At 38.0% G+C, this 17378-nt stretch overlaps 2 protein-coding genes across 2 annotated transcripts; one reads left to right on the plus strand and one right to left on the minus strand.

The window, feature by feature from the left end:
- Positions 1-4325: 4325 nt before the first annotated feature.
- On the minus strand, positions 4326-5875 carry med10 (mediator complex subunit 10). The gene is made up of 4 exons (XM_082185331.1): positions 5626-5875; positions 5356-5439; positions 5002-5104; positions 4326-4698 (listed from the first exon to the last, which is right to left on the minus strand). The coding sequence occupies exons 1-4, from the start codon at positions 5745-5747 to the stop codon at positions 4603-4605; spliced, it is 405 nt and encodes a 134-aa protein (XP_082041457.1). The 5' UTR covers positions 5748-5875; the 3' UTR covers positions 4326-4602.
- A 434-nt stretch (positions 5876-6309) lies between these two features.
- Positions 6310-16838, plus strand: ube2ql1 (ubiquitin conjugating enzyme E2 QL1). The gene is made up of 2 exons (XM_082185320.1): positions 6310-7824; positions 13228-16838. Exons 1-2 carry the CDS (start codon positions 7117-7119, stop codon positions 13357-13359), a joined length of 840 nt encoding a protein of 279 aa, XP_082041446.1. The 5' UTR covers positions 6310-7116; the 3' UTR covers positions 13360-16838.
- The last annotated feature ends 540 nt before the right edge of the window (positions 16839-17378 follow it).

The raw sequence follows: 17378 nt of genomic DNA on the forward strand, positions 1-17378 counted from the left end.
AAAGCTGAACACCCACCAAGGAAACTTCCATCCTGTATGAGTCATGAGAATTTACGTATGAAGTGAGTCAAGTGTTGTTCAATTAAAGGTTTGAGATGTTTGCTGCTTTGATATTAACATGCACGCCCGCACTTGCACGCTAAAACCTGATCCATTTCAGCTAATTCAGAGCTATTGCAACCTTTGACCCTGAAGGGCAAAAAATAAATGACAAACTCAAACACACATGGGATGTGCAGTTTGCTCAGAACATATGTGTGTCTGCTGAATATGCATCAGTTCCTTTTCCGACACATGCCCCTTTTTCTCGTCCCCTTATACGGTGGCTTTTGTCTTCATCAGTGGCAGGCGGGGTAAGTTGCTATGGTGATAACTGCAACAGAAGGCTGAGGGGTTTGACTTCCTCATGACCTTCACAGAAGGGGGTGATTGTCCTTGAATAGAGCCAATGCTCTCCTTCATGTGGAAAGTGTTTAATCAAGAGGAAAAGATGATCAAACTGTCCGGAGCTCTTCAGGATTGCACGCACAACTGCAATCACAGTCGGTCTGCAGCACCTTTCATTAGCATTGCAAAGCCATTACGATAATATTATCAAAGGTAGCATTGGGTTGCCACTTACCAAGAGAGTCGTATGCATGTGATACTGACTTGCTTGTGCTGGCGTACTACATTTGATGTAAAATGAGGGTCAATATTTGCTGTATGTTAAGCCTCTAATAGTTGTGGTCTAGTGGTTAGAGAGTAAGACTAGAAACCTGAAGGTTAAGGGTTCGATTCTCAATGCCGGCAGGAAATGATTGAGGTCCCCTTGAGCAAGTCACTGAACCCCCCAGTCGCTCCCCTGGGGGAGAGGACAAATTCTGAGTATGGGTTACAATACTTGGTCTTCACATGCCACTTAATAGAGCCACACACATGTATTCATTGAGAACATTTCTTGTTTATCAGTATGTGAAAAGTAATTGTACTTCCTGATGTCATGCACACTTAGAAAGAGCCAACAGAGCATCAAATGTGGGGCTTGATAATGCAAGTATAATTGGTATTAAAAACATATCTAAAATAAAAACTAAACGTAAAACTTTGTAAGCGGTTTAGCCATTGATTTACACAACAATGGCTTTTTGGGGGCCTGAAAACAAAGTTTTTAAAAAGCGACACTATTATCGTCTCTGTGTAAACTACAAAAACGCAAATTGACGGTATGCGCATTCGTATTACATGTTCAGTTTATTGGCGCATGGTGTTTCTTTACAAAGTGTCATCGCCAACTACTGGCCTTATTTGCATATTATCAAAGGTAGCTTTCGCAGATCCGTGGGAACGGGGTTTGTTTTGACAACTTTGTTGTCCGTACGCAAAAAAAAAAAAAAAAAAAAAAAGTACTTTTCACCTGGCAGACAATCAAAAAATAAGTTAAAAAACCGCCAGAAATTCATATTGAAAGAGAACTAAAATAAACTAAAATATCACCATTAATGTCTTCCTGAATTGCTAAAACACTAAACTCCATTCTCTGAAACTAATTCTCAATAGCCTAAACCAATTTGTCGAATAAATCACTCTTTCTGTAAAACATTAAACAAGTTCAGGTAGTTTGAAACCTGTTTGCAAATCTCATGCACTCTTTTTGCAAAACGCTAAACACATTCTCACTCACTAAAACACATTTCGCACTGTGATGCACTTATGTTTCAAAACGCTTAACACAGGCAGGCAAAAGTTAAACCCAACCACAACACTGTTGTCATCGTTTACACACAACGACTCAAAATTGTTAACACTTATTTCTAAAGATGTGACCAAACCAACTGTACATAATACAAGTCAGTTCAGAGTATAACTCAAAATGTTGCGCTGATGGAAACAATATAAGAGGAAGAGTATGTGTATAAGAGGTGGTGAACAAGGAGGAAGAGAATGAGGACGAGAAAGAGCAAGCTGTGGAGAATATTGTCAAGGTTGGATCTGCTTTAAGGTTTTTCCCTTTGCCTGCAGAGACGACATTGTCTGTGATGTGGACAAAGTCCTTATAGGCCGGACCCAACATGAAGACATTATACTGAAGCAGAATCATCTCTCTCACTGACCTTGATTTTGCAGTTGCACAATTCTTCAGAGTGTACTTTACTGTAACATGCTTTTCATTTAGAGTTTTTTTACTGTAACCTTTTTGGCTTTTGCAGTTGGGTCACTGTATTTTCACAGTATGCAAGTGCTGAATATACAGACATTTATAGGCCTACTATACAATATTATTACAATACATATTACAATACATAATGCAGGCCTACAATACAATATAATAAAATACTATACTTGAAGATACAGTATACAATTTATTCACCTTACTACTGTAAATTGTCATTACTATACTTTTTTTACGTAATGGCAAAATTTGTTTATACTTTGTTACAATATACTTTTTTTCTGTAACTGCATGCTTTGGATTCTGTGTTCTCCATTTTTTGATGTAGTGTCTAACGAATGATCTGAAGTGTTTATAAGATTGACTCCCTGTGTGTATGATCTGAAAGCGTTGTTTGATTTTGAGCACAGATAAAACGGTTTTGAGGCAATTGTTTGATTTTGCAAGAAGAGTCAGAGGTTCTGTGAATGTGGTTTGAAAATTTGGTTTTGTGTTTAAGGCTTTGAGAAAGTAAGTGATAGTTTCAAGAAATGTGTTTTAGCAATTCAGAAAAACCGTACTATATTGAATATATAGATTAATGATAACATACAGGATAAGCATTATATAGAAATTCTGTATAATTTATATTGAACCAAAAATTTAACCATTATTCAATGACTGGAGGACAAGTCATCGAACTGAATGTTTGTAAGAAGTTGTTTTATTAGAAATTGTTTTGTGTATATGTTCATTTGCTGCCTCACTTGGCAAGGACACTCTTGTAATTGTCAGAAAGGTTTCTCTCCTGGATAAAGAAAAATCAAATATTAATGATATCATAGCAGTAAGTCATAGTATTACATTTTGTATAGAACGCTACTAGAAGGCCAATAGAACGAGACAGCTAGAATGATTTAGATATTTTAAAATGATCACAACATTAAGTCAAAACTGCTTAATTAGCAATATATTGTTAATTTCTTCCAGATGTTGTCACTGCTCTTCAGTTAGAAGACGCTGAAGAGGTGTTTGTTGAAATGAAGGTCATACTACAGAAAAAAAACATGATCCATCTCATGAGTCACAAGATGATTTCACTATTCACCCACAAAAACGTAAAGCCTCTGAACAAAGCCTGCAGGTTGCCCCTGCACACCACCTCTCAATGACAAAGTGTTTTTTTGTGTAACACTACTACGTCTGTCCTCCCACTACAGGTTTTGTGTTTGAGTGCTTACAAAAGATGAACTCTAAGAAAAAGGGCAGCTCAGAAAATTAAAAAGCAATGGAGAACTCACAGAGATGATTCTCTTCTGTGATGACCTTGTTCCACACACATCATTGAGACACATCTATTCTCCCCCTTGTCGATCAATAACGTTTATCCATCTCTAAAATAACTCTGCATATACTGTTTGTAAATCTACCGGAAGTATTATTGCCATGGTAAAATAAAATAAAAATGTTGAGCTGTTTAAATTAAAAATTTTCAAAATGTACACATAATGACATGTTTGTCAATGTATTATACATTTCCCATATGTTTCTTTTTTAAATAGGCAGAGCATACTATACAGTATGCAATCCACTATATTCCAGTCCAAACACTGGCTAAAAGTCTTAAGAGAGTCTTTTTGTGAAGGGGAGTGACTAATCGTACAGCAGATGTTCTGAGTTTGAACAGTCTTGAAAGACTTAAAGCCTTACAAAGGAGTTACAAAACCACCACCGATTGGACCAAAGGTATTTCAGACACACGTTTAAATCTCCAGTCTTTGTTGCCCAAGTACAAAGCTATTACCATTCTAATGACCTATCTTTCAAAGTTCAGAATTAGACATTCATAAAGAACGCCTCGGATTTGTCGTCACATGAAAGACAGTCCTTAAATTGTCATCTAGTGTAAAGTCCCACTGTAAGCTCCCAGTTCAGTTCAGTCATGGCTCGTGAATAATGTCATGTAGTTAAAGGAGGACACGTACGAATCAATTCCATCACCACGGCACCAGACAAGTAGTGTGAGATTACACGCATGGCGAAAAAGAGCATGCCAGAATGTAACTTGAGACCACTGGAGCCAATGCAACCGAATAAACACCCGATAAAGGTTACATAACAGCTTGTTGAAACGTTTATGCATTCAGATCAAAAACAACGTGGTCGATATAACAAAAAAGACTGGTTGTTGTGATTACACAAAATAATCATTTATTCAACTGAAAAATAAAAAAATTATGCTGCGAAAATTACAATGCATGGAAGAAAAAAAAGCTTTTCACTGTTTCAAGGGTTTCTCAAAATATCCCTCAGTTTTCAAATTGTATTCTTGTGAATTACAAAGGCAAATACAAAGATGAAAAAGCTGTAAAAATTTGCATATTTGACTGATGAATTTAACCTTAAAAAACATGTTATATTAATATCAACATATGTACATCTTGCGTTTGAAGTGTTGTGGCACTGGTAAATCATGAAGGAGGGTCATCTCCATGAATGGCCTTATATTTAGCCATCTCTTCAGGAAAAACCTTTCCCAGCTCAGAAATGAGGAGGCTTTTAAATTTCTGAAGAGAAAAAGAGAAACCGCAAAATATTGTAAGAGGGTGAGATGATGTGCCTTTGATTGTATTATTCAAAACATATCGGGAAATCGTCTATCTACAGCAGAAATGTATAAAGCAAAGAACCGTCTACTCTAGCAATATATATACATACTTTCCAAGAATAACTATAATTATAAATGACTATAAAACTACAAGCAGGAGTGGTAACATAATTATAAAAAAACGTATGTCCTTTCATAACAAATAATCTGCTGGCACTCCCAAATGAGTCATTCATTGTGTTAGTATTGGACCAATACTCACAGTCAAGGTGTCAATCTTTCCTTTGACCTGCTCATTTTTAGCCAAAGCTCTCTCTAAGCACTCCTTGGTGTAGAGTTGAGGGTTACGACCCTGATCAATATACCTGTGGGCACAGTGCAAAACATCAATAATCAATCATAGCAATTCATGTTTTTATACAGATGTGATATCTGATCTTTCTTGAATATAACAGGTATGTTCATTAAATTGGTACATAGAAGGAATGAGTGCAAAAGAAGGGTAACGTTCATTTTTTTTTAAATCAATTTAAAAAATCAATCAACAACAACAAAAATTACAAGATGATTCAAGAAATATTCTCAATGCATCTCCATAATGAAATGTGATACTCACTCAAACACTTCCAACGGTACGTTGATATCATGTAGCTGCTGTCGGCATTTCTCAATGTCCTGCAGTCCTGTGATCATAAAATTCCTGAGGAAATAAATAACCCAATCATTTACAGGCTTTACTCGTGAGTCGTGACTGAATGAGGCAATATTACAGATACTGAGCCAAGAAAGTCTACAGCTAAAAACATCACTATTACTGTCTAGATACTTTTTGTTTAAACCAACATGATGTTTTGTATTCGTGTTCAAAAAACAGATTACAACTCACAGTTTCTGATTGAGTCCTGTTTGACTGCTGGGCTGAAAATCGCTGACAATAATTCCAAGCTGTCGTATGTTTTCGACGAATTTCTCGAGGTGTTCCTCGAGATTATCAAACTTTTCGGCCATGACGTGCTGTATTTTTAAATGAAGGTTAATTTTATCAAGATAAAACTATAAAATTATTGACAAAAGACGGACATCAGCTCACGCAACGCAGCTTCCATGACAGCGTACTGCTTTCCGGCTGCGTTTCATCCAATAGCGAGTGAGAATGGACTGTTACCTTGGTAACAGAATCCTTCGTTGTGCTGTAAAGCGTTTCGAATTGCTGCAAAGTCATTGTTGAAAAAACGTTCCATAAAATATAATTGTGAAATATTTTGGATTTACTCTGAAACAATTTCATTGACCAATTTGACAGTATTACGCTAAATATAATTCAACATAACATATGGATGACATATAATGTATCGGTTGATGGCCAGCAACATGGTTCGTTCAAACACAAAAGATTAATGCAACTAGCCTTCTGGTGCACTTACCTTTTCAATGCGCGGTTTAAGTGAAGAATGTGTATTGATTCATTGGAAGCTGATGAATCATAAACTCGACCTCTTCCCAACCCAAACATTAGGCCAAAAAGCATTATTTATTTAGATGTTTTTATTATTAATGCTGATAGCATATTATATAATATTACAGTGATTGTAGAAAACGCCAGGGAGAAAACAAGCAAATACACAAGGCTGTACAATGATACAAAATTTTGTTTATGAGATTTATTTGTACCCAACAACATATAAAGCAGCACTCATTTAAAATACAAGAAGAGATTCATTTTATATAGAAATTACATGTAAAAACAAAACAAAAAAACACCAAGATTAACAATAAACAAATGCACAATACGCCGAATATGAATTGTCTTATAACAGAAAAATTTACTAACAATACAAGCGTTAATAATATAGATGTCGAGCAACGCGTTATTTTTATTTCATCCACCAGCATCCAGACAAGTCCAGCGTCCAACGGCAGGATTGGTTAGTATGACACTGCCGGTCTGTGATTGGACAGTTTAGAAGTCAATCACATAGCTGTTGCAACTCCAGCAAACAGTGATCAGGTCAAGGGCGGGACTTGTCGGAATACTGGTGTGAAGAAAAAAAATAACTCGTGCAGGACCCTTGATTACTCATTCCGTCCAGGTACAGCGGAAGCCAACTGACCTGAGGTGCTCCGCTCCCGCTCTTCTAATTCTTGTATGCCTGCGCCAGATTATCGGTTCATTTTCGAGCAACGTTCTCGCGCCTCCTGCAGCAGCCGCGGGTGTGCAGCCTCACAGGGAATTATAGGAGTAGGAATGCGTATTAAATGAGAGCTCTTGTGTTTCAGTGCACTCGCGGGGAGAAATGATGCATTGAGGAAGAGCTGCTTTGCGGACGTCTTTTTTTCCGAGCTCCATTACACTCACCTCGAACGGCGAACCATCACAATGGCTACTCTTTTGAGAAAAATCGGGCTCATTCGACTTCACGACCGAGACACGGAGGACCCGAAGCATCACCACCAGGGCTCACTGAAAGGGACCAAAGGCAACCAGAAAAACAACAACACGAAGCACTGCAACACCAGCAACGAGACCAACAACATCCTCAGCACGCCCGAAATCAAAGCCAGGCGCTTCGACGTGTCCGGCAAGGACAAGCCAGCCGTTAAACAGGACAAACCGAGCAAGGACACGAAAGAGAAACCGCTAACGGCTGGCAGTAAGGCGACGAGCGGCTCCGTGATGCCCCCGCCGGCGGCGAACCGACAGCACTGCACCCAGGTGCGGACGCGGAGGCTGATGAAGGAGCTGCAGGAGATCCGGCGGCTCGGCGACAACTTCATCACGGTGGAGCTGGCGGACGATAACCTGTTTGACTGGAATGTCAAGCTGCACCAGGTGGACAAGGATTCCGCTCTGTGGCAGGACATGAAGGAGACCAACACCGAGTACATACTGCTGAATGTCACCTTCCCCGACAATTTCCCCTTCTCTCCGCCGTTCATGCGCGTCCTCACGCCGCGGCTGGAGAACGGATACGTGCTGGACGGCGGCGCTATCTGCATGGAGTTATTAACGCCCCGCGGCTGGTCGAGCGCGTACACCGTCGAGGCCGTGATGAGGCAGTTCGCTGCCAGTCTGGTGAAAGGACAGGTGAGGATGGGTTATTGCCATAGCAGCGTTGATTTCTTCTCATCTCATGTTTCTTGACGCCATCCTCCATTTTGGCATCGGCGCACAGGTGAAAAGCGTGAAAAAAGATGCAACGTCCATTCAATGCGTTGTTACTCTGTTACATATGTAACTACAAAGTAAAACAGAATAAAACATGCCTTCATGTCGTTCCAGACCGGTATGGTTTTATTTCTACACAAAAGATACCCCGGTCTCCATTCACTTCCATTGCATCTTTTTCCATACATCAGTCTTATAAATAAAGGTTCTTTATTGGCATCAATTGTTCTATGAAGAATGATTCTATGAAGAACATATATGCAACCTTCAATTGTACAAAAGGTTCTTTAAATGAAGAAAATGTTCTCGCTGTGAAAACCCCCGTTTGGAACCTTTATTTTTAAGAGTGAATTGAAGTATATGGTGGCTGAGGCTGTTTTTATCTTCCACGTCACACCAGTTTGGAACAACATGAGGCAGAATTGTCATTTTTGAATGAATTCTATCTTCAGCAAAGAACCATTGGTTATCAAGAACCGTTTTGGACATCTATATAAGGTGCTTAATTTGTCTTTATGGTTCTGTGGAGATTATTAAAGTTCCTGATGTTCCATTAGAGGTTCTTCTGATCAGCTTATTGGTTCATCCATTAACAGAATAAAGCGAAGACTTCTTGGATTTATTGATGCTCTAGGACATATGTGATTCTCTGAAGTACCATAAAAAGGTTATCACATTGCACTGTAGGAACTTTAAAAAGAGTCTCTTATGTCATAAGAATAAAAAACCCATTTAGGCACCTTTATATTTAAGAGTGTATGGTGAAGTGTGGGTTTTGTGTACACATTACATCGGTTGCTCTTATGTTTTATAGGATATTTCCTACTACATTTCAAATGTTACACCTCACCTGCATTTAAAAATAAAATCTTCAGTCAGTGTATACATATATTATCCTAAAGAGTGCCTTTTTGAGATCTGCAAGTCTCCATTTTGCACCAAAAATGGTTTTGGTGTGGTTGCAAGCCAACAGAATTATAATCTGGTGCTATTTCGGGCCATTTTTCTCAAGAGTGTACTGCAGCCTGGATCTTAACTAGTAATGTGATTAGATGGGCTCCATAGATAGATCACATCGGTCATTAGATAGTCCCTTTATAAGGATGATTGCAAAGACCAGCGTAAGTAATGGAAATGGATGAGAATCCATAATGAAGCTAGAGACTTGCCATTAACCCTCTGCTGTAACTTACCTCAACCTGTCAAGAGCTTTAAAATGCCAAATTCATGATGAGTCTGAGGCAGCGTTGACTAGATAACAATTTTCCCCAAATGACCCAAAGCACTCAAGGGTAATTACAGTTTTAGTTGCCACTGACACAACAGACCCCCAATTAACATGCAGCTATTGTATTATAAAAGGAAAGGACAGGCCACATTTTGCTGTAGAGCATTCGTGGTTTATGATGGTTTAGCGCCTTAGGAGAATTTTAGCTTCACTGAATCGTTCATTCATTCACTTTTAACTTAATGTGCTTTGACAATCTTTTAAATTTTAAGTTTGTTTTTGTAGTTTTTCTTTGGTTTTGGGAGATATTTCTGCATACCAAAGCTCAGACATTTGCTGTTTTTGAAGGCTTTTTAAATCAGAATAAATAAGCCATAAAACTATTGGGTCCCACTTTATATTAGGTGTCCTTACTAACATTTAGATTAATAATTTTATACAATGCACTTCTTGTATACCTACGTCATTTTACACTGTACTATTGAATGCTTAAGACCATTACATGCATTGACCAATAGGCTATAGATTGGAAATGAAAAGACCTGTCATGTGTCTCTAATCAAGAGTATATTCTGCCTTAGAGATCAACAACTATATTGCTTCTTTGTCATGTTAAATTTACAGACAACTTCCCTTTTGACATGAGACTGTAAGCAGCATCAAACAGGTGTACGCTTCATGTGATGCTATGATGCAAAGAGCAACTCTGTTTACCCTTATCTGGCACATGTCGGTTACATAATCCCTACTGTCTGTGTTGTCCCAGAATGCACAGAGGCCGAGCGAGACCATTGACTGATCTCAATTCACAGGATTACCCATCCGGCACTTCACACGGGTGCTGCGTTGCACTCTATACACACCAAACCAAAATAGCGTAGGGAGACGTCAGTGATGCCCTTAGCATGCTGCAGGGAAAACGCTGATGCAAATAACCTGGATTAACATCGGCACGACTCCCCACGCATTCTCGCTTTCGTCCCTAGCGCTCTCCACCGTTGCCTCTCAAGCGTAAGAGAAGCGATTTCCAAGAGAGACCGTAAACAGAATAAAGCTTAATTAAGGCTCCATTGGCTCCTTTTAATCCAAAAATCACAGGCTTTTCTGAGAGGATGGGGCAGGCTTTTCTCGATTGAGCACAGGCGGTTACTTCTGGGCCATTAGATCTCATCCTGACTGATAGAGCCTGAGGGAAGAGCTGGCTATTTCTGTCTCACTGTCCCTGCTGTCTTACATCAGCACTGGCACTAGACTGACCTCAGTCCTGGGGCATCTGAAAGCACATCCTTTTTGCTCATTTAGTGGATGCTGGGTCTGTGAGTTCTCATACGTAGCCTGTAGTGGCATATTTGGATGGTTGTGGTTTGCATGCCGAACCTAATCCTTCGACTGGCCTTAAAGGATACATTTACCCCAAAATTTATAAATTTTGTAATTGATTTCTGTGAAAAAAGAACTAGATTTTAGAGCAGCTTCCAACTTTGTTGGAAAGGACATTCTGCCTACGTCTTATTTTGTGTTTCACATTGTTTGAACATTGTGAGTAAATCATTTTTTGGCTGAACTATTCCATTAAAAAAACCCTTTTTGTAAATATCCAAATAGGGATTTACAGTCCTATTTGGTCAAATTTTTTTTTTAAATATGGCATTTGTTCTGCCTATGCAGAAGTGTACATGTGTCTCACTGTCACACCTTGGCTTGTTTAAAATGTCTACCCCATTATAAAATCATTAGTTTGGTCATGTCAGATTGTTGGCTGGTATTTTAAGGATGTCAGACCAAAAACATTGGCAGAGTGCAGAACAGGATTTAGAGTTTGATAAATACTTTTCCATTTGCTATACAAATAGCCTACCTGGTTTTATAGTGCATGATTCATGTACATTATTCCCCCCAAAAAACAAAAAAAAAACTTTGCCTTGCTAACCTTTAATACACATGTAATGATGCCAAACTCCCTTAATTAAAAAAGATAAACCCAACCCCTACATCTATCTGTCTATCTATCTATCTATCTATCTATCTATCTATCTATCTATCTATCTATCTATCTATCTATCTATCTATCTGTCTATCTGTCTATTTGTCTATCTGTCTGTCTGTCTGTCTGTCTGTCTGTCTAAGACGTTTACATAAGACATATTAAGTAAGGGGGATCCCATTTCTTTGCCTTGCAGCATTCAAAATAAAAAAAATTTAAACTTTGAAATGATCACTTCAGGGAGGAATGTCATTCTATGAGAGCTGGATGTTTTACTGTGGGATGCCGCAATCATGGATGCACCATTGCATCATTTATATTCCCATTATCCTTTACCAGTGATCAAAATGGCTGAACCTGGTGTTAAAATGGTCTTGAAGCTTGTTTAAATAATTCAGCCTGAGGTTTTATCACGCACAGCCTCTTGATTTACTGTGTCTTCAAAGCTCAGAGCAGTCGGCTTTGAAATTGAAAATTGGAAAACCTCTGAAAATGGAGCACCAGGACCATTTAATCACACGATAATCTGTCATTCACACATCTGCTTCTGCATGTGAGTTATACAATATATGAAAAAAACAGGTAAATAAATCTGGTATCAGACTACACACACCTACATACTTTACCTCAACTTTGATTTCATACATAGGCCTAGAGGTTGATTTTGGCAGACTAGGCTGATCTGATTTAAGCATCTTTGATTTTTTGGGAATAAAGGAAGTACAATCATATAAATGTACATCATTTAAAGGGTTAAATTAGTTTTCTTTGCACATCACATGGAATAGTGCAATTGCAAATGACTAATTCAGCTCAAAACTTAGCATTGGTCAAATTACAAGTTAACATACTGACCTGCTCAACATTTGGAAAGGACCATAGTGTTGACACTCTTCAGGATGTGTGAATGTCTTACGTATAGTTGTTTGTATATTAAACTGGCATAGAAACCAAAATAACATGATTAAATTACACTTTACCTTTAAATTGTTTGACATGAATTATATTTGAAAGTTAAATGTTGTGTCCAACAGGAAATGTCACAATCCGTTAAGATCATTGGTCATTTGTGTCATTTTTCTCTTGGACACACATTCCATGTACTGCCCTATGTTTAAGTTAAGAGGATGTTGAAGAATTATGCTTTTCTGCTTCCCATCTCTTGAAATATAATGGATACGTTTAAACGATTACGTATAGTGTGTCTCTCTGTAGCAGGTAGATATGTAATAGCTGAGAGTCATTTAGGTTGAACAAAATCTGACTTTATAGTGCATATCCAGGGATCATAAACTTCTTGTCAAAATGTTTGGATCGTTGCAGCCGATTCTGGACAAAAGCGCCTATTTAGACAGGCAGAGACGTCTGACTTGCATGTTAAACTGTAAAATAATAATGAGAGAATTCCAAGACCAAAGCAGATTATTCAGGTGTCCTCAAAAATCTACAAAGTGCTTCAAAAATCTTTCAAAAATGTAATAATATTATTAAATTATATTCACCAATATTGAAACAGAATATTCACTGCAAAATTGATCTCTGAAGTTTAGATACAATTTATTTTGCATGTTTATGTTCCTATTTATATATATATATATATATATATATATATACATTATATATAATTTAAAAAAATATATATATAATGTTATATAAATTAATACTTAATAATCATAGTGTATAAATGCTGAATATATAACAAATATATTATGAATATATATATATGATATATTCATAATATATTTGTTATATATTCAGCATTTATACACTATGATTAGGAAGTATTAATTTATATAACATTTTATATTTTTAACAATATTCATATCCAACTATCCAAAAATGTTCTATAAAGTTTAGATAAAATTTGTATTGCGTGTTCATATTTATAATTATATAGCTTATGTTGTTTCATCATTTATAAAATATTTAGCAAATTGTATGCTGATATGAAGCATTCAAATATTATTTTTATTTTATGATTATAATATTGTTTTGAACACCTCATCCAACAATTCCATTTCCAGTATTCCTTTTGAAGATCATTAAATTCAGTATGTTTCACTTTGAAAGATGAAAATCTTGATTTCTCCAAATGTTGTTTTCTCTTTAGGGTCGTATCTGCAGGAAAGCAGGCAAGTCTAAGAAAGCCTTTAGTCGCAAGGAAGCTGAGGCGACCTTCAAGAGCCTTGTCAAGACCCACGAGAAGTATGGCTGGGTGTCCCCTCCCGTGTCCGACGGCTGATGTCGCGATCCCGACATGGCTTTTTTCAGTTGGGTTTTCTTCTTTTTCATCATCAAACTTAACTACGAAAAAAAACAAAAGCTAGGGCATCATATCTTATACATCAACGTGGCACATTCACCATCACCCCGTCCTTCACTCTTCTTCATCGAGGTGCCATGGACCAAACACTCGCTGCGACATCACAATTACTCATGAGTGTGGGCGTCACTGCAGCTACATACAGCTAAGGACTCTGGATATGATTGAGGCTCCAAGCAAAGTTAAATGTGCACCAATCCCACATCCTCACTCTATATCCTTGTCTATCCGTCTGTTTTGCTTATTTTCTTCGCCATCCAATCCCTCTTTCCTTTTATAGCTGACAATGCATTGCACTGAACAGCATCAGACTTGCCTCCATTTACATGCAAATGACTTTGTTAACACTTAATAGATAAGCAGATCATTACACTACATTTGAGGTTCGGTTTTTCTGGTTTCCTCCTCATCGGCTGTGCTGTTTTTCACAGTTGGATGCAACATGATGATTGTAATTTATGTAGAGCTGTGCTCTTTCTTTTCCTCTGTACGCGTGGCAAAATTTAGACATCACTGTGTTGCGTAGCTAGTCATTGATTTCCAATGGAGAAAAAATACTCTATTTCTTTGTTCAGACAGGCAGCAAATATCTGATTTTTCAAATTCAATTGTTTTTTGAAGTCTGAACAGAAAAAAGCCAGTTTACAAACCCATATGTTTTCAAATACAATGAGAAAGTCTGGCATCATGCTAATGCTTGCGTCAATACAATGGCAACCAACATAATCTGAACAAACACCAGATTTCATCACTTATAAAACAATGGACTGTCAGTCCTAAAGTTCAGATTTGAAAAATTGGATAGATACGCAGTGTGAACAGAGTCTTCGTTGCTTATGCAGAGGTCAAAGAAAAAAAAAAGTCAACCACCTCTATTGGTCATTCTATGATTTGTTTTTGGAGAAGACCAAAAGCTCTTAATTCTGATGATTTAGATACCAGATGGCATTAACGAATGTCGACATCCCAATGGGATCTTAGTATTGGCGACAGAGAGAGGCATGTGACAGACATGGTGATGTTTGCACATGAGATGTTGAGTGTTCATCGTGGCATCTGTCCCCATGGAGCTCTGAGCGACAGGACAATGCCGATTAAGCGGACCCACCCCTTTGTGAGACAACATAGGGAATTACTGTAACTTGGCACTTTCACATGCCGATGCCACAGCTGATGCCCCAAACACGATCAAACATTAATTGTGCTGATTCGCTCGTACTATTTTGGCTCATCGATCGATACGCTCGTGGTTGTGGGCCCCGATTCATCCGCCTTGCACTGACTCTGCATCACTGTGCTGTGTGCTTGATCAATACTAGACTAGAACAACAGTAAACAGGACAAAATGGCCGACAGCCCAGGATATAAGGTCTCATGACTATAAACATCACTCTCGAACTGCGTAAATCAACGCACAATCTCAGTTATGACTTAAAACCGGGACTGGTAGCTGGTGCCGCTACTGTTGACAAGAGCCAGATGAAGAAGGACAGAGATGGAGAGAGAGAGACGCTGAGGGGGCGACTTCTTTGTTCAGAAACCTTGAGGAATGAGGGCGGCTCGTTTAGTTGCCTGATTGATGCTCCGAGAGAGCTGCAGCTCGACGCCTTGATGTTTATTGACTTCTCCTTCAAATGTCAGCGTGAATCCAGAACGGCTCAGACTGCATCTTGTGAGCAATGAGATTTTAGACCCCACCCCACCCATGGTGCTCTTCATACGGTGTGTGAAATACAAATGACACAATAGTCGAGAAGGCAAAATCATGGGAGTTGTTGACATGAAGATTCTGTAATTTTCTCGCCTTGATGATGTTCTTTCTTCAGTGAAACACTAAAGGAAAAATGCTGAAGTGTACTGGCTGCTCTTTTCCATTAAATTGTCAATCTCGAAAATAGTCTTTCGAAGCCATAGAATACTTTTATGAGAGTAAAGGCCTAGGTAAAGAACTAAGAAAGTCTTGCGCTTCACTGTCCGTGTCCATTCAAATATGGCACATTTAAACTCCACGAGTCAAATTTGATGTCAATGTTGTCATTGACATGATAAATCCTGATTTTGACATTTGAATATGTGGAAATGCCAATGAGATACCGTATAGGAGCTACGGCGAATGGGAAGATTATACAAGATCCCACTTATATTGGGATTTTGTTGGCAACCCAAAGTTATCATGTCTTCAGAAGACTAGAATATAGCGTTCACAACTGTTGACCAATATTATTTTTCTTTATGGTGAATTTTTTGTCTTTTTTGGAGCTTGACAACCCCAATCCACATCCATGTTTACATGGAGAACCACCATAGAATAGAATGACCATATATAAAGAATGACCATTACATTCTTAAAAATGTCTCCTTTTCTACAGAAGAATGTCAGTCATACTGGTTTGGAATGACATTAGGGTGTGTAAATGATGACGGAACTGTCATTTATGGGTGAAAAATATTCCCTTAAAATTATGCTTCAAGGTTTGAAAAATCATAGAAGACCACCCTCAAGAAATTGTTGTGAGATGCTGTTTCATATGATATTTTGAAGGTAGTCTTCTCCAGACATGAAACAGTATGTGCCAAATGCTTAATGTACTTTATCACCATTTCCTTGTGTGTTTTCCCGTGTGTAACTGCTGCGCTCTCAGTAGAAAGACTCTCTGCTATTACTGACGATTTCAAATGTTAGATGAGAAGCTGCTAATTAATTTAAAACAAGGACGAAGACACTGATGTATAAATGATAAAACAGCAAATGCTGATGCCCTGAAGGAGGAAGGAGGCGAAACAACACTGTTGATCCGTTACTGATATATTTATTTCTGTCTAGTAGCTTTTTGTGTTATTGATATTAAGGTTCTCTAATGTCCAGTGCTTCAATCTGGTGGAAAGCACTACATTTTGCTGTATACAATGATCATTTTATCCTGGTCACCGAAATTAAAAAACACACGCTGGTCACTGGACAACCTGTAATTCATGTTCGTATCACTGCAGTGATTGTAAAAACTTCGCGTAAACCCTCGTGGGTGGCTTATTGCAGATTTCTGTCTAGTCGCAAATGGTATCTCTTATCACTACTGAAGTGCATTTGGTCTTCTCCAGACTCTGGACATTATTGAGAAGTGGTCGTGTGTTTTCCTATTTAGCGAGAGGAGATACTATACCAAGGACTTATTATAACCAGTCAAAAATATCGCGAAATTGGATGTTTTCCGGTTTAAAGCATAATTTTGTGATATAGTTTAGATCAGTAGTTTGCAGAAACTAACTAACAGAGTTAATCGTCCAAACGAGTGAGATGATTCTGTTGTATTATATCTGCATGTGGTCTGTGATTGTTAGCTAGCTAACTTGTTTTCTTTTTCTTTTTTCAAAAAAAAAAGCAAGAAAGTAATGAAAAAGAGCAGAAGCCGCTTCTTTGTATTTCTTTTCCCTCCGTTGGTTCAGTTTGTCCTAATTTTCTTTATTAATGTCTTTAAATGTCAAATTGTGTTCTATGAATGTGTTTTAATTTATTTGTAGTTTGCCAAAATGAAGATTTTGAAGCATGTTGCAGGCATTGTCACTGATGATAAAAAGAGAAAGAAAAATAAATGAAAAAAATATAATATATGTGTACCTGAATTGAAAGGAGTCTGGTATATGTAGTGATCTCAGGCTTTCACAGGGTGAAAGGTAAAACTACAAGACAATGTGTTTTCTGCACTGCATAAACATCATGCCAGGATGTGGTCAGAGCAAAACCAAACAGGAATGTGCAATAAAGGCTGTAGGCTGATTCCACCCTGGAACAATTTTGTGTTTGTCGTCCTTGCTCTCTAGGATCTCTGCAGTCACTGAGGTTTGGAACATGCGGTTTTGTTCTGCGCAGTGGGATCGAGGATATCAAATCACCCATGACGGTGAATGATAACACCAGCTTCTCACCAGAAACCCTTCAA

This window comes from Leuciscus leuciscus, assembly GCF_965113295.1.
Source record: "Leuciscus leuciscus genome assembly, chromosome: 12".
NCBI classification, from domain to species: Eukaryota; Metazoa; Chordata; class Actinopteri; order Cypriniformes; family Leuciscidae; genus Leuciscus; species Leuciscus leuciscus.

Bases quoted from the DNA above. Each gene is read 5' to 3' on its own strand.
- med10 (XM_082185331.1), bottom strand. From the start codon at position 5,747: ATGGCCGAAAAGTTTGATAATCTCGAGGAACACCTCGAGAAATTCGTC. The intron at 5,105-5,355 runs GTGAGTATCACA...CTGTGCCCACAG, and splicing joins GTACCGTTGGAAGTGTTTGA to GTATATTGATCAGGGTCGTA. The intron at 4,699-5,001 runs GTGAGTATTGGT...TTTTCTCTTCAG, and splicing joins GAAAGATTGACACCTTGACT to AAATTTAAAAGCCTCCTCAT.
- ube2ql1 (XM_082185320.1), top strand. From the start codon at position 7,117: ATGGCTACTCTTTTGAGAAAAATCGGGCTCATTCGACTTCACGACCGA. The intron at 7,825-13,227 runs GTGAGGATGGGT...TTTTCTCTTTAG, and splicing joins CCAGTCTGGTGAAAGGACAG to GGTCGTATCTGCAGGAAAGC.